Genomic DNA, 23,208 nt, shown 5'->3' with positions numbered 1-23,208 from the left:
TGGAGGAGAAACCAAGCACTGAAGCACACATCAAGTCTCTCAACAACAGTTTCATCCTCTAATTCCCTTCCAACCTTTCCTGGAAGTGAGGGATAAAGTCTAACATGTTTTTGGCAGCCTTCTGGTGTTTGTAGGCTATTCAAACACAGGGATCAGCACAATAGGGCTCAATCCTGACTGACCTCAGCCAATGTGCACAGATAGGTTCTTTCTGCAAAGGGGTACTGGATAGCAAACAGAAGCAGGGGCACTGGCTTGTATTTTTTCTACCGAGCCTGTTATGACTGAGGGTAATTGGTCCATCACCAGTATTGTGGATGCCCAGATTTCAAAGATTGAAGAACAAGATCTGCTTGATCTGTACAATTCAGCATAAATAAATATGAGGAAGGATGTCCTTGCTATCGAGGGAGTGCAGCGAAAGTTTACCAGGCTGATTCCTGAAATGGCAGGTCTATGAGGAGAGACGAAGTTGGTTAGGATTGTATTCATTGGAGTTTACAAGAGTGAGAGAGGATCTCATTGAAACTTATAAAATTCTAACAGGTTAGACAGGGTAGATTCAGAAAGAATGTTTCCGATGGCGGTGAGTCCAGAGCTAAGGGTCATAGTTTGAAAATAAAGGGTAAATCTTTTAGGACTGAGGTGAGGAGAAATTTCCTCACCCAGAGGGTGGTGAACCTGTGGAATTCACTACCACAGAAAGTAGTTGAGGTCAAAACATTGTGTGATTTCAAGAAGAAATTAGATATAGCTCTTGGGCTAAATGGATCAACGGATATGGGGGAAGGGGGGATCAGGATATTGAATTTGATAATCAGCCATGATCATAATGAATGGTGGAGCAGGCTCAAAGAGCCGAATGGCCTACTCCTGCTTCTAGTTTCTATGTTTCTAACTACATCTGCCCACTAAGGCAATGGAATGGAACTAGGTTTCAGGTGTAGCTCTGTGGGAGCACTCGAAGTCAGAAAGATTCTGGTTCAAGTCCCATTCCAGGAACTGAAGCATAAAATCTCGGCAGACATTTCATTGTAGCACTGTGGGTGTGCTGCACGGTTGAAGGTGCTGCCTTTCAGATGAGACATCAAACCAAGACTCTGTCTGCCAGTTGGATTGAACATAAAAGATGTGTGGTGTCCTGGCTAAGATTTATCACTCAACCGATGTCACTAACAAAAAAAAATCTCGTCATTATCACAAGAGCTGTGCTGCAAACTGGCCGATACATTTCCTACATTACAACAGTGACTACACGTTAGAGATACTTCATTGGCTGTAAAAAGGTTTTGGGGAGGGGGTCCTGAGGAAATGCAAGTCTTTTGTTTTAGTTAGTGACAAAAAAAAGAGAAAAGCTTTGTTAGAAAATAAACCACTTTTTGAAAAAAAAATAGGAAAATGTGCGGTGCAGAAATCCAGTAACAACTTGTTCAGTTTATTTCTAATGCTCTATCTTTCTCCAGGGTGGAAGGGCTGTAACTATTTAATAACCACTGTCGCAGGCAACTGAGGCATTCTCAGCTCTAATGATGGACCTATGATGGGACGTTTTGTGTATTGCAAGGGTTCAAAGACCATTGGTTTTACCAGGTGGTAGCCATGGTGATTTGGACTTTAACGATTTAGTTTTCTGTTTGATGGATGTTTTCCATTTCATGGCTTTTTTTTCACAATCGTTCCTCGAAATTTGAATGGTTTGTACGCTGTTGTCTTTGCTCTCTGGTGGTTCCTCTTTCTTGCACTCAGCATACCTGTTATTTCTCGCAGCTTCGTACTGGGCTGATTCAATGACGCCAATACCTTCCCTTAACAAATCCAGAGAAACTGGCAAGATGCTGACCACAGCACCATAGTGGTGCTTTGATTCATCGCAGCTCAGGTGATTCACTTCATCATGCGGATATCTGCATCAAAATAAGATAGCACTAAAAAATCTTACCACCCAATACACTTACCACAGCAAAGTTAGCCCGAGATTTCCATTACTGTATATAATCTTTACCCAAATTATAAGCTGTGACTCCTGTCTACTATCCAAAAGAACTAAAAGCAGAATTGGGGACAAAGGTTCTTCGAAATTTCAATGCTTCTTTTCTTTCAGAGGTTGTTTTTATTTATTAGTGTCCCGAGTAGGCTTACATTAACACTGCAATGAGGTTACTGTGAAAATCCCCTAGTCGCCACACTCCGGCGCCTGTTCGGGTTACCCTGAGGGAGAATTTAGCATGGCCAATGCATTTAACCCGCACGTCTTTCGGACTGTGGGAGGAAATCAGAGCACCCGGAGGAAACCCACGCAGACATGGGGAGAACGGGCAGACTCCGCACAGAGTGTGACCCAAGCCAGGAATTGCATGGGGGGGTCCCTGGTGCTGTGAGGCAGCAGTGCTAACCACTGTGCCACCGTGCTGCCCCTAGTCTTGGCCTCAAATGAGCACCAAACAGATTCTAGGTAGAAGTTGGATTCGGGCCAATATTAATCAGTTACAGCTTCTAACTTTGCTCTAGTTAATTATGGAGTTAGTCAGATATGGAATCACTGCTGTCACCCACTGAATCAATGCTCTGTGTCACAAATAAAGAGGTAACCCCACTGTAACCATCCTTGTAACCATACGGTATTCGTGTGAACCCAACATGTTCTGCTTCGCCAAGATTTTCATATTCCTCCCATTGTAATGAAAATGACGGTCCTACGAAATTAATTGGATCGAGAGATTTTTTTTTTCTCCCTCATGTCAAACCTGATCTGCAATAACACCAAAACCTCAACTGGTAGAGGTGTTGAACAAAGTGATTTTAAGGTGACAGCATAGAAGCTAAATTCGCGTAGGAGGAAATTGTCAGTGACCGGACACTAAAATAATTGGATTTATAATAATAAGCCACGGAAAAGGCAACCAAAGCTGACTATTAATGTCACATTAAAGATGTTCTGCCAAGCATCATTCAATTGTAAGGCAATCATCTTTTCTGTGTGCGGTGCACGGGCTACTGGCATTTCATGCACATACAAATGAAAAGTCAAATAACCATCGTTTCTGTGAACTAATGTTAGAACTTGATGGTTGCACGCCGTTTTGAGAGGTTCCTCGGCTGTTATTATTTATAATATATACCGTTTCAATTTTTATGTGGGTGTTTCATTCTGTTTTTTGTTGGATTTCCTGTCTACTATGGTTGACAATACAGACAGCAACTGTCACTGTGCTCTGTGCCCTTAATGTGCAATGAGGCGCACACAAAAGGATTAACGATTGCGATGCTATTACTGCAAGTTCATCGAGAAGCAATCTGCATGGGGATTAGATGTCCACAGCTTTGCCCCGAGAGATCTGAAAATAAGGTCCATTCACGTTCTTTGTGCTACAGCTTGGAAAATGGTGCATTTATTGGGAGATGGTGTGTGTGTGTGTGCAAGGGGTGAGGGAGGACTGAAAATATATCACAGTAACAGATCAACAACTTTCCAAGTATATACAAGTCAGTGTTGACATTTCAAAGGTTTTGAAATCGGATTCCTTTGTCTCTCTAATCATCTCTCATAGCCACATATCTTTGCCACCCCCCACATTCCACATGACGTGGATATATACCATATTTTGACAAAATGCAATAAGTTTATAGAAAGATACTATGCATCACTGAAGGTTATTATGGAACAATTCAATTACAAAACGCATGAAGTCATATCTCACATCTGCCACCCTTTAGTGTTCATATTGAGTGAAGGATCAAGATACAATCCCACATTAGTAATTTTATTTATTTCAGATGTGTGTATTTAATAGGGGCAAGATGTTCTAGCTAGTATTGGCAAGCAGTATGCACATCAAGCCTGAGATGTGAGTTATTCATTTACACTTTCCATTGATGTTAAAGATACTGCCTTGTTTAATAACAGTGCCTGATTCTAGCACTTGTTTTAAGGAAACCTTAACAAAAATTACCTGCAGGGAGAACCAAAGAGTGCAACCCTGATTTTAACTGGGGTGAGAATTGAGTGGATGCCCCCTGCATGCTTAACATTGGCGTTGAAAGGCCCGGGCAATTTGATGCTCTGGGCTTTGTCTACATGTTGCCAGTCAGTCACCTGCCTGAAGTAGATAGGAAGCAGCAATCGGGCAGGAACAGAACTTGAAATAGGTACATGAATAGAAAGGGAATAGAGGGATATGGTCCAAGTAAGGGCAGAAGTTTTTTTTTTAGTTTAGTTAGGGCATCATGGTCGGCACGGGCTTGGAGGGCCGAAGGGCCTGTTGCTGTGTTGTACTTTTCTGCTGCTGTCGCTAAATGTGGGCAATGTTAAGTTAGGTTTAAGTTAAAGTTTATTTATTAGTGTCACAAGTAGGCTTACATTAACACTGTAATAAAGTTACTGTGAAAATCCCCGAGTCACCACACTCCTGTGCCTGAATTTAGCATGGCCAATGCACCTAAGCAGCATGTCTTTCGGACTGTGGGAGGAAACTGGAGCACCCAGAGAAAGCCGACGTGGACACGGGGAGAATGTGCAGACTCCACACAGACAGTGACCCAAGTCCGGGAATCGAACCTGGGTCCCTGGCGCTGTGAAGCAGCAGTGCTAACCACTGTACCACTGCGCCACCCGCACGGTGGGGGGAGTAGGATGGTTTTCAGGAGAGTCTTGTTGGAGGGAAAAGGGGTTTGAGGGTATACAAAGCAGGGGAGGCTTAAATCAGAAGGACCTTGGGGTCCGGGTCCATAGGACTATAAAATCGGCCCCGCAGGTGGAGGAGGTGGTTAAGAAGGCGTATGGTGTGCTGGCCTTTATCAATCGAGGGATTGAGTTTAGGAGTCCGGGGATAATGATGCAGCTGTATAAGACCCTCGTCAGACCCCACTTGGGGTACTGTGCTCAGTTCTGGTCGCCTCATTACAGGAAGGATGTGGAAAAGATTGAAAGGGTGCAGAGGAGATTTACAAGGATGTTGCCTGGATTGAGTGGCATGCCTTATGAGGATAGGCTGAGGGAGCTCGGTCTTTTCTCCTTGGAGAGACGTAGGATGAGAGGAGACCTAATAGAGGTATATAAAATGTTGAGAGGCATAGATCGGGTGGACTCTCAGAGACTTTTTCCCAGGGTGGAAATGGCTGCTACGAGAGGACACAGGTTTAAGGTGCTGGGGGGTAGGTACAGGGGAAATGTTAGGGGGAAATTTTTCACACAGAGGGTGGTGGGCGAGTGGAATCGGCTGCCGTCAGTGGTGGTGGAGGCAAACTCAATAGGGTCTTTTAAGAGACTCCTGGATGAGTACATGGGACTTAATAGGATGGAGGGTTATAGGTAGGCCTAAAAGGTAGGGATATGTTCGGCACAACTTGTGGGGCCGAAGGGCCTGTTTTGTGCTGTAGTTTTCTATGTTTCTATGTTTCTAAATGTTAACTGGGGGCCAGGGGAGCATTTCTGCTTCTTCTGCCTCTTAAAAAAAGTAACACAGTGTATATAGATCAAATATTGCACCTGTTTGGCAGGGCTTCCCACTAACAAGGAAATTCACAGCAACTTCCTCTCTCGAGCCAGAATTGAATGAACAGATGGAGCTCGGTCAACAGAGCCTAGATCTTAATATTTAAGGAAGGAGTTCGCTGGCATTAGGAATAGGAAAGTCTAGAGTAGATAAGTAAGTTCAGAGAGCAGATACTGAGATTCTCCATCAGTTGAATATCAATATTTCAATGTAAAGAGAAGGAAAATGAGTTAAAGCCAGAATTAACAAGATGCGCGGTAAATAAGTTTTTTTTTGCATTCATGTTGGCTTTCAAAATGTAATTAATGTCAGAGGAAAACTCATGAGGTGGTAATATTTGAAACTTTCAGAAGGTGGTGGAAGAACTGGATTGGGTGCTAAACTAAAAACAAAAAAGTGCTGGAAATGCTCAGCAGGTCAGGCACCATCTATGGACAGAGAAACGACTGAATTTTCTACATCCTCTGTGGTGGGTATAATGGCGGGTAGGCAGGGGTGGGGGGGGTGGAAGGGTGAGCCAAAATGTCATTTTTTCCGCCAGTGTAAAATCCATTGACTCTGTCTACACTTCCCGCTGCCTCGGCAAAGCAGCCAGCATAATTAAGGACCCCACGCATCCCGGACATTCTCTCTTCCACCTTCTTCTGTCGGGAAAAAGATGCAAAAGTCTGAGGTCACGTACCAACCGACTCAAGAACAGCTTCTTCCCTGCTGCTGTCAGACTTTTGAATGGACCTACCTTGCATGGAGTTGATCTTTCTCTACACCCTAGCTATGACTGTAACACTACATTCTGCACTCTCTCGTTTCCTTCTCTATGAATGGTATGCTTTGTCTGTATAGCGCGCAAGAAACAATACTTTTCACTGTATGTTAATACATGTGACAATAATAAATCAAATCAAATCAAATCAAATGGCGGCTGCACGGTGCACTCCCGCCCATCACGGCAGATTCCCATTCCCACCAGAGGCCAACTTTGCATCTAGTTAATGGAATACAGACGAAGACCCGACTGGAATCATCTCCCCCCCTACCCAAAAGGGCACTGCCAGTGGGTTTTCACACCAGTCCAGAACCAACAGCATGCAAATGTCTGGCTTTCCTGCAAGAAAGCCTGGGGCAGCTCACGGAGATCGGGGAGAACGATGCAGGCTCCGTACAGACAGTGACCCAGGAATAGAACCTGGGTCCTTGGCGCTGTGAAGCAGCAGTGCTAACCACAGTACCACCGTGCCGCCTGCACAGTGGGGGAGTAGGATGTGGAAGCCTCCAGTGACTGTACTCGCAAACACTGTGTGTATCAAGCATTCAGGACCTCTCAGGAGTTGGATATTCTCTTTGGATGGTGGGTACATTGATGTCCAGGCACCTTCCAAATATGTTGTCTGGACATGATGGCAGGGCACAAGCCATCCAGCCACCCCATAAAAACGTGGTAACTCCCAATATCATGTGGTACGACGTGAATTCCCACTGTGGCGGGAAACTCTCCCCCTTCCCACTCTCACCATGGGGCTATGCCCTGGAATGGAAATTTCTACCCACTGAGGTGTAGACATTTCAGGTCAATGATCTTTTATCAGAGCCATACTCACCCAGACAGGTGGAGACCATTCCACTGCACTCCCTCTTGGGTGTCTTGTAGGTGGTGGACAAGCTTTGAGAAGTAAGGAGGTAGGTTACTTGCCACAGGATTCCCAAACTCTGACCTGCTCATTTGGGCGGCACAGTGGTTAGCACTGCTGCCTCACAGTGCCAGGGACCCGGGTTCAATTCTGGGTGACAGTCTGTGTGGATATTGCAGGTTCTCCCTGTCTCTGCGTGGGTTTCCTCTGGGTGCTCCAGTTTCCTCCCACAGTCCAAAGATGTGCAGGTTAGGTTGATTGACCATGCTAAATTGTCCCTTACTGTCCCACGATGTGTAGGTTAGGGGGATTAGTGGGGTAAATACGTGGGATTCCAGAGATAGGGCCTGGGTAGGATGCTGAGTCGGAGAGTCGGGTGCAGACTCAATGGATCGAATGGCCTCCTTCTGTACTGTAGGGACTCTATGATTTATATAGCTGTCCATGGTAACCTTTGGTGCTGATGATAGGGGATTCAGCAATGATAATGCTGTTAAATGTTATCAGGAGATGGTTAGATTCTTTGTTGGATATGGTCATTGCCTGGCATTTGTATGGAGTGATGCTACTTGTCGCTTAACAGAATGTTGTCCAAGTCTCAATGCATGTGGTTTCTGACTACTTCAGTATCTGAGGAGTTCCAAATGATATTAAACACTCTGCCATCATCAGTGATCATCCCCACTTCTGACCTTCCGAAGGCCATTGACAAAGCAGCTGAAGATGATTGGACCTGGGCTGTTTCTCTGAGAAATTCCTGCACATGGTGGCACAAGCCATCTGACCCGCCCTGATATAACTCGGAAATCCCCAGTATTGCGTGGTCTGGCATGAATTCCCACTGTGGCAGGAAACTCTCCCCTTCCCACTCTCACCATTGAACTAAGTCCTGGAATGGAAATTTCCAGCAATATCCTAGGGACTGAGATGATTGAACAATCATAAACATCTTCCTTTTTGCTATGTCTCACTCAGTGGAGAGATTTTCCCTCGATTCCCATTGAGGTCAATTTTGCTTGGACTCCTTGATGCCACACACAAGGGCTGCCTAGACATCAAGAGCAGTGACTCTCACCTTATGTGTTAAACTGAGGTGCCTGTTAATGTAATTGATGCTGAATATCCCAGTGGAGAGTATGGAGCTCTCCTGATATGCTGTCCAACACTCCTCACTCAGCCAACACCATAAAAGATAAATGAGTCATTCATCTCATTGCCATTTGTGGGATCAGCTGTGTGCTTAATGATTAATTTGATGTAGTTCATGTGTGAAATGCTTTGAAATGTTTGTAAAGGCACAATTGGATGCCAATATATATGCAAATCTTTTTCTTCATAGCAAATGGTGTTAAGTAATGTTTTGTGCTTTCCCTGAGCTTTTCACAACTATGTGGGATGATGCTGTCAGAGATTTGAATAGGAACTTTGACATATATTTTTGGACAGACAACAGGATTTCCAACACTAGCTGAAATAAGGTGCATTGTCAAGATTTTTTTCCCCCAAGACTGCTCCATATTTATACATTTGACGATTGATATCCAGCACATTATCAATTGATAAAAGCAAAATGCTGTGGATGCTGGAATCTGAAACAAAAACAGAAAATGCTGGAAAATCTCAGCAGGTCTGACAGCATCTGTGGAGGGAATAGAGCCCATATTTCTAGTCTGGATGACCCTTCATCAGAGCTGGCGAAGGGTCATCCAGACTCGAAACGTTGGCTCTATTCTCTCTCTTATGGAATACAGGAGTTGGGACATCTTGTTGAAGTTGTACAAGACATTAGTAAGGCCACACTTGGAATACTGTGTACAATTCTGGTCACCCTATTATAGAAAGGACATTATTAAACTAGAAAGAGTGCAGAAAAGATTTACTAGGATGCTACCGGGAATTGATGGTTTGAGTTATAAGGAGAGGCTGGATAGACTGGGACTTTTTCCACTGGAGCATAGAAGGCTTAGGGGTGATCTTATACAGGTCTATAAAATATTGAGGGGCACAGATAAGGTAGACAGTCAACATTTTTTCCCAAAGGTAGGGAAGTCTAAACCTGAGGACATAGGTTTAAGGCGAGAGGGGAGAGATACAAAAGGGTCCAGAGAGTTTTTTCACTCAGAGGATGGTCAGTATCTGGAATGAGCTGCCAGAAGCAGTAGTAGTGGTGGGTACAATTTTGTCTTTTAAAAAGCATTTAGACAGCTACATGGGTAAGATGGGTATACAGAGATATGGGCCAAATGCGGGCAATTGAGACCAACTTAGTGGTAAAAACTGGGCGGCATGGATAAGTTGGGGCAAAGGGCCTGTTTCCATGCTGTAAACCTCTATGAGTCTAGAACCTCTGCACTGTAGGGATTCTATGATTCTATCCATAGGCTACATCGCATCAATGTTATAAGAAACCCAAGATTACAATGGGGCAACAAAGTTAAATGCTATGGATAATTTTGCATACCTAGGTAATGATGCAGAGTATGATCAGGAAAGCAATAAGTACATTGTAAAGGTCAATGATGACAGGCCATACTGAAAACTAATGAAGTGTGAAGCTCAGAAGAAATGTTTTGCATGCAAATGCTAATTTTCTCACAACATTTTCAAATGGTTGCAAAAACTTAACTCTTCACAACAGCATGCAAAGCAGCAAGAAACATTAAAAGCATTTTTAACTTTTCATGAAAATTAAGTGGCCAGTAAAGACAAAGTGAGAAACATCATATTGCCAAAGTGGGCCAACATGACAAGCATCAAGGTCATGGCTACACAGCTGAAATTCTGGTGGCCTGGAGTTGTGTTTTGCTTGCCAGATCAATGGCATCTCATAGTCATATTCTATAGCGTGTGCTATAGCAGTGCAAAGGTCAGCAGAGAGTCAAGCAAAATTTTCCAATGTTAACTTGAAGCAACTATCTAAGGTGCGTTATAGTCATCTTTTCATAGAATCCTTACAGTGCAGAAGGAGGCCATTTGGCCCATCGAGCCTGTACCAACAACAATCCTATCCAGGTCATATCACCATAACCCAATGTTTTTACCCCGCTAACCCCCCTGACACAATGGGGTAATTTAGCATGGCCAATCCATCTAACCCGTGCATCTTTGGACTGTGGGAGGAAACCGGAGCACCCGGAGGAAACCCACGCAGACATGGGGAGAATGTGCAGAATCCACAAAGACAGGCACCCAAGGCTGGAATTGAACCCGGGTCCCTGGTGCTGTGAGGCAGCAGTGCTAAGCACTGTGACACCCTCAGTAAACTTTAGCTGAACATTACAAAGTCTGGAAGTTTGTTGTAAAGCATCGTACCTCAAATTTTGTAGCAAGTAAAGTGTTAACAGCAGGATAAAAGAATTCCTGCAGGAAAGTCATCTGGCACAAGATGGCAAATGTATAACAATGAACATTAGATACATGTGGCTGTCAATGTAGCTAACACCTTCATCTATGAATCACTTGCACAGAAACTGGAGATTATGACTCTTTCCAATGCATCGGTCTCATCAGTTTGAAGTGATATATTTATAGAGCAATGTGAATGGTAACATCACTTGTAAGAGCTGTGAAGGCAGGATGTCAGTTCCACATCTCATGATCTATAGTATAATAAATCATCACACTGCAGCCCCTGTCGCACTTCAAGTGCCACATAGTCTATATGCAAACTTTTGTGCTACTTTTTCATCTGATTGGCTTGGCTTTCAATTCAACTATGGACTGGGAGTGAAATGTATTAAAAGGAAAGCAGAATCTGAACCAATGAAGTTGCTCAAATATTTTTCCAAAATCCTTTAGGCCACAACAAAAGGAACTAACAACATTCTGGGGGTTACTATTGACCAGAAACTGAACTGGACCAGCTTTATAAATACTATGGTTGCAAAAGCAGGTCAGAGGCTGGGAATTCTCTGGATAGTCACTCACCTCCTGACTCCCCAAAGTCTGTACAACATCCATAAGGCACAAGTTAAAGTCATGATGGAATACTCTCCACTTGCCTGGATGAGTGCAACTCCAAAAATACTCAAGAAGCTCGACACCATCCAGGAGAAAGCCCGCTTCACCGACATCCCACCCACCACCTTCAACATTCACTCCCTTCACCACTTATTCACAGTAGCAACAGTGTGTACCAACTACAAGATGCACTGCATCAACTCACCAAGGCTTCTTCAACAGCATCTTCTAAACCTGCGACTTCTAACACCTAGAAGGACAAGAGCAGTAGATGCATGGGAACACCACCATTTGCAACAAGTTCCCCTCCAAGCCACAAACCATCCTGACTTGGAACTAGATTGCTGTTCATTCACCGTCACTAGGTCAAAATTTTGGAACTCCCTTCCTCACAGCACTGTGGGTGCACCAGGGACTGGAATATTTCAAGAAGGCAACTCACCACCACCTTCTCAAGGGTAATTAGAGAATGGACAATAAATGTTGGCCTAACCAGTGACATCCATATCCCATGAATGATTTGTTTAAAAACTCAATAAACATTTACCTACCATTTTTCTTTTTCACAGTCAAATGTCCAGAGTACAAAATAAAGTTTACAATACAATAAAAACATTAAAAATGACGTTCTTCCCAATACACAATTTAATCTTAGGGCGTCACGATAGCACAATGGTTAGCACTGCTGCCCCACAGCGCCAGAGACCCGGGTTCAAGTCCGGCCTCAGATGACTGTCTGTGCGGAGTTTGCACATTTTCCCTGTGTCTGCGTGGGTTTCCTCCAGGTGCTCTGGTTTCCTCCCACAGTCCAAAGATGTGCAGATTAGATTGATTGGCCATACTAAATTGCCCCTTAGTGTCAGGGAGATTAGCAGGGTAAATACGTGGGGTTACGGCGATAGGGTCTGGGTGGGATTGCAATCAGTGCAGGCTTGATGGGCTGAATGGCCTCCTTCTATCTTATAGAGATTCTATGATTTTATAAACTTATCTGTAAAATTGTCTTATCCTTTCGAGTAGCTATATTAACATTTTTCTCTTGGACTCAGTTGCTCTCAAATGCTTTGGCTTCCACTTAATGTTCTTCTCAGCATTATAACTCCATTGACTGAAAGGAATTATCAGCTTGCTCCTGAATACTGCAAGATGATTTAGTTGGGTCTTGTTCGACAAGTAAAATTTTCCAACATGCCCCAATATAATTCCCTAAGAGCAATAACTAAAAACATGGATATGTTCAAGCTTTAACAGTACAGATGTGTTTCCTTTACCAAGTGATGTGGAAATGAGTCGATATATTGGAATAGTCAAATCTAGAGGTGACAAAAGCATGTGTGAGGATTTCAGTAGCCAGAGGGCCGAGGCAGGGTAGAGGCTGCATTTTATTGAAGGTGGAAGCAGGTGGGCAGGAAGGCAGTGAATTCCAGGGATAGAGGAGAAGGGGAGCTGAAATGGAGATTGAAATCACTGAGGTTGAGTAGTCGCAAAGTGCAGAAGGTGGCAGATATTTTGGAGGAGAAAAATGAGGGGCAACAAGGACTTCAAGAAAAATGAGAGGTGTGGAACAGGTTGAGGTGCTTTAAAGAGAAGATGGTATCGAACAGATAAGAGCCACATGCAATCACTACAATTCTAGTGGTTGGGGGGGAGGGGTGTGGTGAGGTGGGAAATAAAGCCAAGTGGGGAGATTTCAGTCAGGAGAAAGGTGGCAGCACGGTTGCACAGTGGTTAGCACTGCTGCCTCACAGCGCCAGGGACCCAGGCTCGATTCCCGGCTTGGGTCACTGTCTCTGCGGAGTCTGCACATTCTTCCTGTGTCTGCGTGGGTTTCCTCCCACAGTCTGAAAGACATGCTGGTTAGATGCATTGGCCACGCTAAATTCTCCCTCAGTGTGCCCCAACAGACGCCGGAGTGTGGTGACTAGGGGATTTTCATAGTAACTTCATTGCAGTGTTAATGTAAGCCTACTTGTGACACCAATAAATAAACTTAAACTTAAAGGTACTGTCACCCATAAGCTAAGTTTCGATCAAAGCCAAGACATGAATGCAACCAGTTACAATAAGGTTGTGGGCGGCAAGTGTTGTAATATGCCTTGAAGGGATTTTAGCGTGATATCACTTTAAGGGAAGTGTGTCATTTGATCCAGCCTCAGTTTCGCTTTGGCCCGAAGCAGCACACACACTGCTCTCCCATTCTGTTTACTTTGATGCAGTATCCCTTTGAGGAACCGCATTTTTAATTCATCCCACAGTTTGTTGACTTAGTTTATTTGGTTAATGAGAAGAAACACACAGCTCTTCAGCTCTGATGTTTTCAAGCTTTCTGTCCATGTATATCTGTTATTTCCCTAGAATTTGGGATTGTGCAAACAGCTTGTGGGTTTATTTATTCATTCTAGGCACAAGGAAATCTAGGACCAAGAGAGAAAACAGGAGATGGAAATATTGGACTTGGATTCAGGACAGCAGCCAAATGGGATTTGAAAAGTATGTATTTTGTTGGACATGAATAAGCTATTGATAATGTTGGGTTCCTATGACATGAGAAGCAAACTTTATCCTAGTTGCTATTTCCTGCTGAACCAAAAAAGAGGGCTGCTACAAGTCACATGACCACATGGTTAGTCTTTTGTCTGGGAGTTACAAGAACAAAATAATGCATTTCTCAGCCAGGGAATCTTTCACCTCATTGTACAGACCCCTTGTAATCACAAAAACCAGAGACTCACACTTCAAAACTCATTATGCCTGCAAAGCTACTACAGATTTATATAACATCTGTCCAGGTGCAATTCAAAAGAGAACAAGCATCTGACAAGCTCACCTTACTAGAGGAGTCATCGAGTCTGCCGAAACAATTGCTTTCCAACACCAGGCCCCAATATGGATGGTAATTCTTTCAACAACTAAAGACTGGGGCGTTATTATGAAATTAAAGCCGGTTCCAGACACTAGACAGACATCCCTTTTGAAGCCATTGTGGAGAAAGACAGTAATATGACTCAAAATATCTATGTGCCTTTGAGAATTGAGAAATTGACAGTTTGCTGTAACATCCAACTGGGGAAACGCTAAGAAGCAGACCCCTCCAAGAAGAACAACAGCCTGTACCTCAAAACCTGTCTCTTTGGAAGACTACCCACAATTGCCTACAGCACCCACCCAGTCTCTGTGTACCTACTTCATCTTATGGTATCAGCACCAACTGAAAAACAAATGTTATAATTCCGATCTTCAGCCATCTGCATTTGAACACCTATATGTAAGAATTCTTCACTGGACTCTGAGTTTGGATTCTGGAAATCATGTGAACTAATATATATTTATCTTGTTCTTGCACTATCAAACATTTTTTTTTCTATCCCCCCTATACTGTATATGTGTGTGTTTGTCCATGTGTGTGTGTGTTTATGTGTCTGTACATGAGCTGTGTATGTGTGTGTGTGTGGTGGGAAGTTGCTAACACTCCTCCCCCAGGTTTTGAATGTGAAATAAACTTAACCTTCTGAGTTAATCCTAACTCGAGTTTGCTTTAGATTATTAATAAATAGGATCACAAAACACCCCCTCATGTAGATTACTAATAAATTGAATCACAAAACATCACCCCCCACTATCCATTACAGAAAGATTTGACACTTGAAAAGTTATCTGATCTAATTTCCTGAAGTTTAAAATATGCCAAAGATTTCACTATTACCCAAATTCTATCCAGGGATCTGTCAGATAAACCCAGCAATGCGAGTCCACTGTCAGCTGTGTCTTCTTGGTCAGAGAATTCTTGTCTCTGAATCAAAGAAGTGGTGGGTTCACGCCCCACTCAAGACTCCAACACTATTGGAGGTGCTGTCTTTCTGGTAAAACTTTGATCTAAGGCTCCACCTCTCCAGTGGATGTGGCACTGTACCATTTCACAGAAGATCAGAGGAGTTCACCAAACGTCCTGGCCAATGGAACCATGATCAGTAAAACAGATTAGCTAATCATTATTCCATTGCTATTTGTGGGATCTTGCTGTGTGAAAATTCTCTGCCGTATTTCCTCCATTATAATAGTGACTACATTTCAAAAAGCGAAAGGCATTATATAATTGCAAGTTCTTTCTTTACTGATCTGAGGTTAGGTAAATGAATTTTGGGATGTGACTTCTGACCTTAAATTTCAACATTTAATCACTTGAGCTACTGGATCACACCTAGCCATACCTTTCTTCCGCAAAATCGCAGATCTTTGTGAAGCTAGACTAGTTGCGTTGATGCGAACGCTACACATTACTTTCACAATAACTTTAGAAGGCTTACTTGGCTCGAATGTTGGACATGTCATTGTTACAGCTGAGAAGGAGTTTGCACTTCTCCAGTCTATCATCGGGTGAGCAAGCTTTGGGATTTATATCTTCAAGTTGACCACAAAAATCACTGAGATCTTTGCAGAGATCCAGGAACATGATCAAGATCCTCTTGTCAGTTGAATTGTTACAGTAGTGGTCCAGATAATTTTGAACCTGCACAGAGAAGAGTTAAAATAAAGATCTAAATTAATCTAATGTTTATTTATTAGTGTCACAAGTAGGCTTATATTAACACTGCAATGAAGTTACTGTGAAAATCCCCTAATTGTCACTCTTCGGCGCCTGTTCGGGTACACTGAGGGAGAATTTAGCATGGCCACTCCATCTAACCTTTGGAGTGTGGGAGGAAACTGGAGCACCCAGAGGAAACCCATGCAGACAGTCACCCAAGCTGGGAATCGAACCTGGGTCCCTGGCGCTTGTGAGGCAGCAGTGCTAACCACTGTGCCACCATAACGGTACCTTAACGTCGTTCACAAATTATCTCCACATCATTTCTAGAATTTAGACAGTAAAAATTGAAAAACAGATGAAAGTTTTATAACAAAATTTCCTATTTCAAAATGTTTTTCCTATTTCAAAATGGTTTTCCTACTTCTCCTTGCCGTGTTCCTCTACATTGGACACTCTGTGGCTCAGACGACAGGCTTTGCTCTAGGTCTCCAGGCTGCTCCTTGGCTGATTAGAGGTACACGAGCCCATGATCATTTTTTTATATGTCTTTTAGAGAGAGAAGTTGCCTGGCCTCATTGCTGGCAATAGAAGAGAGACTGAGGGGATTGAAGTTTTTGACCTTGTCCATTGCACTGTAGTAGTTTTCACAATATAAAATGACCAATTACATAACTGAAAATCTACAGTGTACTTCATTTATTCATCATTTCCAGAAAACCCACCATTGTTACGTTTGTGCATTATAGATTCATCGAATCCCTACAGTGCTGAAGGAGGCCATTCAGCCCATCGAGCCTGCAATGACAACAATCCCACCCAGGCTCTATCCCCGTTATCCCACGCATTTACCCTGCTAGTCCCCGTGACACTAAAGGGCAATTTAGCGTGGCCAATCAACCTGATCTTTGGTGTGTGGGAGGAAACCGGAGAACTCAGAGGAAACCCATGCAGACATGGGGAGAACATACAAACTCCACACAGACCGTAACCTGAAGCCGGAACTGAACCCCAATCTAATATGAAACAGTGGATGCACGCTGAACTTTGAGCATGTGAAGAATGAGCTCACAGATCCAAAGATGTGCGGGTTAGGTTGATTGGCCATGCTAAAATTGCTCCTTAGTGTCCTGAAATGCGTAGGTTAGAGGGATTAGTGGGTAAAATATGTAGGGATATGGGGGTAGGGCCTGGGTGGGATTGTGGTCGGTACAGACTCGTTGGGCCAAATGGCCTCTTTCTGCACTGTAGGGTTTCTATGGTTTTATCAACATGAATCAGAAAGTTTCCTAAACTCTGGTCCAAAAAAAGGAGCAATATTTCCTTTGGTCAATTTGTGCCAGTGATATCATTAAATATTATGTTCGCTATTTCTAGCTATATCATAAAAATGATCTAAAGTAACACATTTCATTGCTATACTAGAACAGTGATCAAAGGAGATCTTCCCATTATGATGATCCTTATATGAAGCAAACAAAACAAATCCAGTGTGTTTTAAACCCCAGAATAGCACAGCCTTACCGAAACTATGTGCACGTTCCAACTTCCCGTATCAGTTATTGCATTGACCCCAATGAATAAAACTGCTAATAATATACTTGTGTTGGATTAGAGGCATAGTTTCATTACGCGGCTTACTTCATAAGCATCATATAGAGTGAGGATAATTTTATCTAATCATTCCAAACTTAATGTCACCACACCTGAAAAGGTAGGGCGGGATTTTATGGGAATTTCACAGTAACTTCATTGCAGTGTTAATGTAAGCCTTACTTGTGACTAATAAAAAAAAACTTTCCAACTTTCCATTTGCCCCAAAACTGGAAATCCTGCCTGAGGTCAATGGGCCTTTCCATGGTCCGCCCCTCGCCCAATCTGATTCCCATTACAGGTGGAACGGGAAAATTCGCCCCATAACATGCCAGCCTCATCACCAGTATCATCAGATTATGAAGAAAAAATGGCTCAAAGTATTTATTCACCACAAAATGCAGTAATTAACAAAAATCTGAGATAAAATAAACATTGGGAAAAGTTGAGGGGGGAGGGATAGCTCATTTTAAACTTTATTTGGTACCGGAAATTAAATACTCGCTTGGTGTAATTAACACACAATTCCACCTGTCAACGAGTCAAGGAACATACTGGCATATCAGGAGAGATTGAGTCAGTTAGGGTTATATTCGCTGGAGTTTGGAAGACTGAGGAGGAATCTCATAGAAACCCATAAAATTCTAATATGAAACAGTGGCTATACGCTGAATTTTGAGCATGTGAAGAATGAACACTTACAGATCAGGTCTAGACAGGGTGGATGCAGGAAGGATGTTCCCGATGGCAGGGGAGTCCAGAACCAGAGGTCACAGATAGAGAATACAGGGTAAACCATTTAGAACTGAGATGAGGAGAAATTTCTTCACCCAGAGAGTGGTAAGCCTGTGGAATTCTCTACCACAGAAAGTAGTTGAAGCCAAAACATTGCATGTTTTCAAGAAGGAGTCAGACAAAGCCCTTGGGGCTAAAGGAATCAAAGGATGTGGAGGAAAAGCGGGAACAGGTTACTGAGTTGGATGATCAGCCATGATCATAATGATCATGCTGTGGCTCTGGAGTCTCATGTAGGCCAGACAAGGTAAGGGCAGCAGATTTCCTTCCCTAAAGGACATTAATGAACCAGATGGGTTTTTACAACAATTGACAATGGTTTCATGGTCATCATTAAACTTTTATTGAATTCAAATTTCACCATCTTTCATTGTGGGATTCAAACCCGGGTCCCCAGAGCATTAGCCTGGATCTCTGGATTACTAATCCAGTGACAATGCCACTGCCCCCCGCCGTCCCCCCTCCCCCCCCCCCCCCGCCCCGCCCAGTAAATATCACTCTAAATAGTCGATACAACAAAGATACACCTTACACAACCATAAGCAATCCCCTTCAGCATGTATGGCATTACATGTCTACAGTAAGAAGTCTCACAACACCAGGTTAAAGTCCAACAGGTTTATTTGGTAGCAAATACCATGCCATACCATCTCCACATCATGTACCAATACAAATACCATCTCCACATCATGATTACATGTCTACACAGCTCCACAAAAGCTGGTCTTTATTCACATAGGTTAGGTCAGGAGTTTTATCTGACAGCAGATTTCACCTCTGAGTTTCAAGTGTACTATCATCAGCAAGCACACTTCCACAAATCCGCTCTCCCTCAGATCACCACAGCCCTGATAGTGGAAGTTTTCCAGAGTTCCTTTTCAACCAACCAACCAATGTCATGCCAGTGTGTACAGTTTAGCAACTTCTGGGAAAACACCCAGCTCTTTAGCGTCTCAGCTATTCACACAGATTTCCATGTCTTAGATCTTTTTAATCAGCTCACATAGTGTTTCCAGGAGTTTCTGTCTCCTTTTCTGCCAAACAGAAAATCTGACCAATTCCAAAGAGTGCTTCTTCCTCTCACAAGGATTTGGTGCATTCCTCTCTCTGTCTCTGCCTGCTTTCTCTTTGTGTCTGCATCCGTGCACCCATCACCTTCAGCTCCTCTGTTTGTAGTTCTCCTTTCTGTCCACTGCTTTCCCCTTGTGTATGCCAGCCACACTGCTTCTCTCTTAACTTCCTTTCTGTTGGTACTACTTCTAGGTCAAGAGTAGCCCAGTCATGTGGACCATGTATTATTATCCAAGAAAATTACATTATCTCTTTGCTGTTGATGCAAACTCTTAAAAGTCCTTTCCAGACATTATTAAAAACAGTTACAGATTCCACCAGCCTTTTAAAGAAGTGACAAATTTTCCTTATCCTACTGCTTTAGGGTCAAAGGTCACCACAAAATATAAATAAATATGATACAGTGATGAGTTAATGAGGTATTTGTGATTTTTTTTTGTGCGTTCATAGCTATGCTGAGCACTGCAAAATCAACTTGTATGCATTTCTTTTACTAAGCTAATGGCCTCCCTCAGGAATATGATTCTAAACTCAGAATCTCATTAAGCAAGCATGTTAGGTAACCTGCATTATCCATGTTATCTAGAATTTTACAAATCTGGATCATATTCCTTCCGCTATCTTTCTCAGTTCTTCCCTCCCTCCTGAAATCATCCTTGCCATTCTCTGAAGCCTCCGAGGTCCCAAGGAGGATTCCAAAAGTAAGACACGACATTCCAAATGCCAGCCTACCCATGTGCTACATAAGAGTTAAAATGAAATGACTTTACAACTGTGAAATAAATATATTGAGTGGTTGATTGGGATGACATCTGATATGCCCATAGTGGGGACTTCATTATATAGAATCCTACAGCGCAGAAAGAGGCCATTCAGCCCATCGAGTCTGCGCCAACCACAATCCCACCCAGGCCCTATCCCCATATCCACCCACGAATCCCTCTAACCTATGCATTCCGGGACACTGAGGGGCAATTTAGAATGGCCAATCAACCTAGCCCGCACATCTTTGGACTGTGGGAGGAAACCGGAGCACCTGGAGGAAACCCACGCAGACACAGGGAGAATGTGCAAACTCCACACAGACAGTGACCCGAGCCGGGATTCGAACCCAGGTCCCTGGAGCTGTGAAGCAGCAGTGCTAACCACTGTGCTACCGTGCTGCCCCTTTTTTAAAAAACCCCTAAGCTAGTCCCAATTGCCCTTATTTTGGCCCATATCCCTCTATACCCATCTTACCCATGTAACTGTCTATAGAATATAGAATCCTACAGATCCTATAGATCTATATCATTAAGTGGAAGCACTTTCAGATTTAAATGTAGGTCAGATGTAGATCTAAATGGATTTAATTGAGTTTCAATTGAAATAAACATTAGTCAATAAACAGCCGTAGGAGTGAAGTGTCATCAGAAATGGTCACAGGGTGTACTTAACAGAGACTATTAGAGACAAGGCATTCAGGAGCTTCCAAACATTTATTAACTAAAAACAACTATTTACAGGGATAGGAAAGCATGAGGCTTCTTCCAGGTGCATCTCTCTGAGTTCTAGTGATATGTGGGAGGGGATTTTCAGGGCCTGTTCGCCACAGGTGCAAGTCGCGTTATGGCTGTTAACTGTCACAAGAAGGCCATAAGGGGATTTGCGCCAGGGAGATCTCAGAATGAGATCTTCCCCACCCTCTGCTGGCAACATAATCGGGTTCACAGCTAGTGAGGGCATGAATCTAATTACCATCAATTTGAATAGTTTTGAGTATTCTTAAACAGCTTTAACACCTTTGCTTCTGTGGGGTGTCAGATGTTACCCTCTCTCCCCCCGCCCCTGGTGTGGTGTCACGCTGGCAGGAATCACAACTGCTCTCCAGCAGACAAGATGACCACGCCAGGGGTGCAGAGACCAGCATAGCTGCCCCCGGGTATTCAGGGATATGGTAGGGCACTGCCCCTTGGCACCCTGGCACTGCAAAGGGCGGGGCTTGAGTTCAGAGTGAGGGGAGGGGCCTCTAGGTAACCCCACTAGGGTTATGTGGAGGGAGGCAGAGAGCTGGCAATGGAGGCGGGAGAGCATTGTGCCTACACAGCAGTAGGGGATGGGGAGGGTATGCCTGCATTGTGGGGCTGGGGGCTCTGATGCCCCGATGCCAATGATGATGGGGAATGGGTGGGGCCGGGTCACGCTGATGGCTGTGTGGTGTGGGGGGCATAAGAGGTGGTGACCTGTACATTAAGTGTTGCCTCTCTGTGGTTGAGATTTGAGGATGTTCCCCTTGTCTGCCAGGGGTCCCAATGTCCATGGGAGGGGTCTTTAGCTTTAATTTGAAATCAGGATAGCCTTTAAAATCCAAATGGATTCAGCCTTGCTGGTATCTTTAGGCCCCGCCCCTCAAGAATGATGGTGCTAAACACACCTCCCTCCCTGCTTTTTTTGACAAAGTGCTAACGATCTGGAGGGAATATCGGCTGTTTCTCTGGGGAGAAACACGCTGGTCTTAAATCAGAACCTGACAATGTGCCATTTCTTTGGAAGATTGCACTCCTGATCTGACATATTAGTGCAATAGTTTTATATTACAGTTAATACAACTCTGATTCAAGCAAAATCCTCCTTTCTGAGAAGCTCTAATAAAATAAACACACATTGTTTACCTGTGAAAGAGTAGACACGGGTTTGGTCTTGTCATGAGCGTTCTCACGTGTGTGATCCAGGGCAGCAACAAATGTGAATTGCTGCTGTTTGAAGAGTAAGTAGCGTTGTTCCAGATCTCGCAAGGTAGCCTTCAGCTCATTCATACCTGTACAGGAATAAGATAGAGAATCTGGTGAACTGGTGTGACAGCAATAATCTCTCCCTCAATGTCAACAAAACAAAGGAGATTGTCATCGACTTCACGAAGTGTAAAGGAGAACATGCCCCTGTCTACATCAATGGGGACAGAAGTAGAAAGTGTCAAGAGCTTCAAGTTTTTAGGTGTCCAGATCACCAACAACCTATCCTGGTCCCCGCATGCCGACATTATAGTTAAGAAAGCCCACCAACGCCTCTACTTTCTCAGAAGACTAAGGAAATTTGGCATGTCAGCTACGACTCTCACCAACTTTTACAGATGCACCATAGAAAGCATTCTTTCTGGTTGTATCACAGCTTGGTATGGCTCCTGCTCTGCCCAAGACCGCAAGGAACTACAAAAGGTCGTAAATGTAGCCCAATCCATCACGCAAACCAGCCTCCCATCCATTGACTCTGTCTACACTTCTCGCTGCCTCAGCAAAGCAGCCAGCATAATTAAGGACCCCACGCACCCCGGACATTCTCTCTTCCACCTTCTTCCTTCCGGAAAAAGATACAAAAGTCTGAGGTCACATACCAACCGACTCAAGAACAGCTTCTTCCCTGCTGCTGTCAGACTTTTGAGTGGACTTACCTTGCATTAAGTTGATCTTACTCTATACCCTAGCTGTGACTGTAACACTACATTCTGCACTCTCTCGTTTCCTTCTCGATGAATGGTATGCTTTGTCTGTATAGCACCAAGAAACAATACTTTTCACTGTATGTTAATACATGTGACAATAATAAATCAAATCAAATCAAATCAAAAAAACATGAGAGTGCTGTGTTATAATAAATTTTCCATAGCAGTATATATATGATTGGTTTCAGCTAAAAAAAAACCTTACTGACCTGATATTAAAAGATAGATGCAGGCCTCTCAGAGATGTATTTCTAGCACAATTTAACCAGCTTTCATAAAACGTTTTCACATTGCAAGAATCTTTAGGAAGTAGGGGCCATTTTGCCCCTGCAGCCTGCTCTGTCATTCATTTAGCCCATGGCTGATCTGTAACTCAATCTCGTTTAACCAGTTTAGCTCCATATCCCTTGGTATCTTCACCTAACAAAAATTTATAGATCATTGTTTCGGAATGTTGTTCCATGCAGTTTCCACAGCCTTTTAAGGAGGGTTCCCATCAACCTTTGTGTGAAAAGGTGTTTCTTGATTTAAAACTATGTCCCCTCATTATTGATTCCCCCAATCAGAGGAAGTGGTTTATCCGCAGCTACTGGACTGAATCCTTTGAATATTTTAGACAGCTCAATCAGATCATCCCTTAACTTCTCAAATTCAAGAGACTATAAG

The 23,208-nt window shown here is 43.4% G+C and overlaps 1 protein-coding gene across 1 annotated transcript; it reads right to left on the bottom strand.

Moving 5' to 3' along the window:
- Positions 1-1,567: 1,567 nt before the first annotated feature.
- Positions 1,568-21,859, bottom strand: spaca9 (sperm acrosome associated 9). The gene is made up of 3 exons (XM_078227558.1): positions 21,716-21,859; positions 15,385-15,587; positions 1,568-1,904 (listed from the first exon to the last, which is right to left on the bottom strand). Exons 1-3 carry the CDS (start codon positions 21,857-21,859, stop codon positions 1,568-1,570), a joined length of 684 nt encoding a protein of 227 aa, XP_078083684.1.
- Between the last annotated feature and the right edge of the window lie 1,349 nt (positions 21,860-23,208).

Source organism: Mustelus asterias, chromosome 13 (assembly GCF_964213995.1).
Source record: "Mustelus asterias chromosome 13, sMusAst1.hap1.1, whole genome shotgun sequence".
NCBI lineage: Eukaryota > Metazoa > Chordata > Chondrichthyes > Carcharhiniformes > Triakidae > Mustelus > Mustelus asterias.
This window is presented reverse-complemented; position numbering and strand designations above follow the sequence as displayed.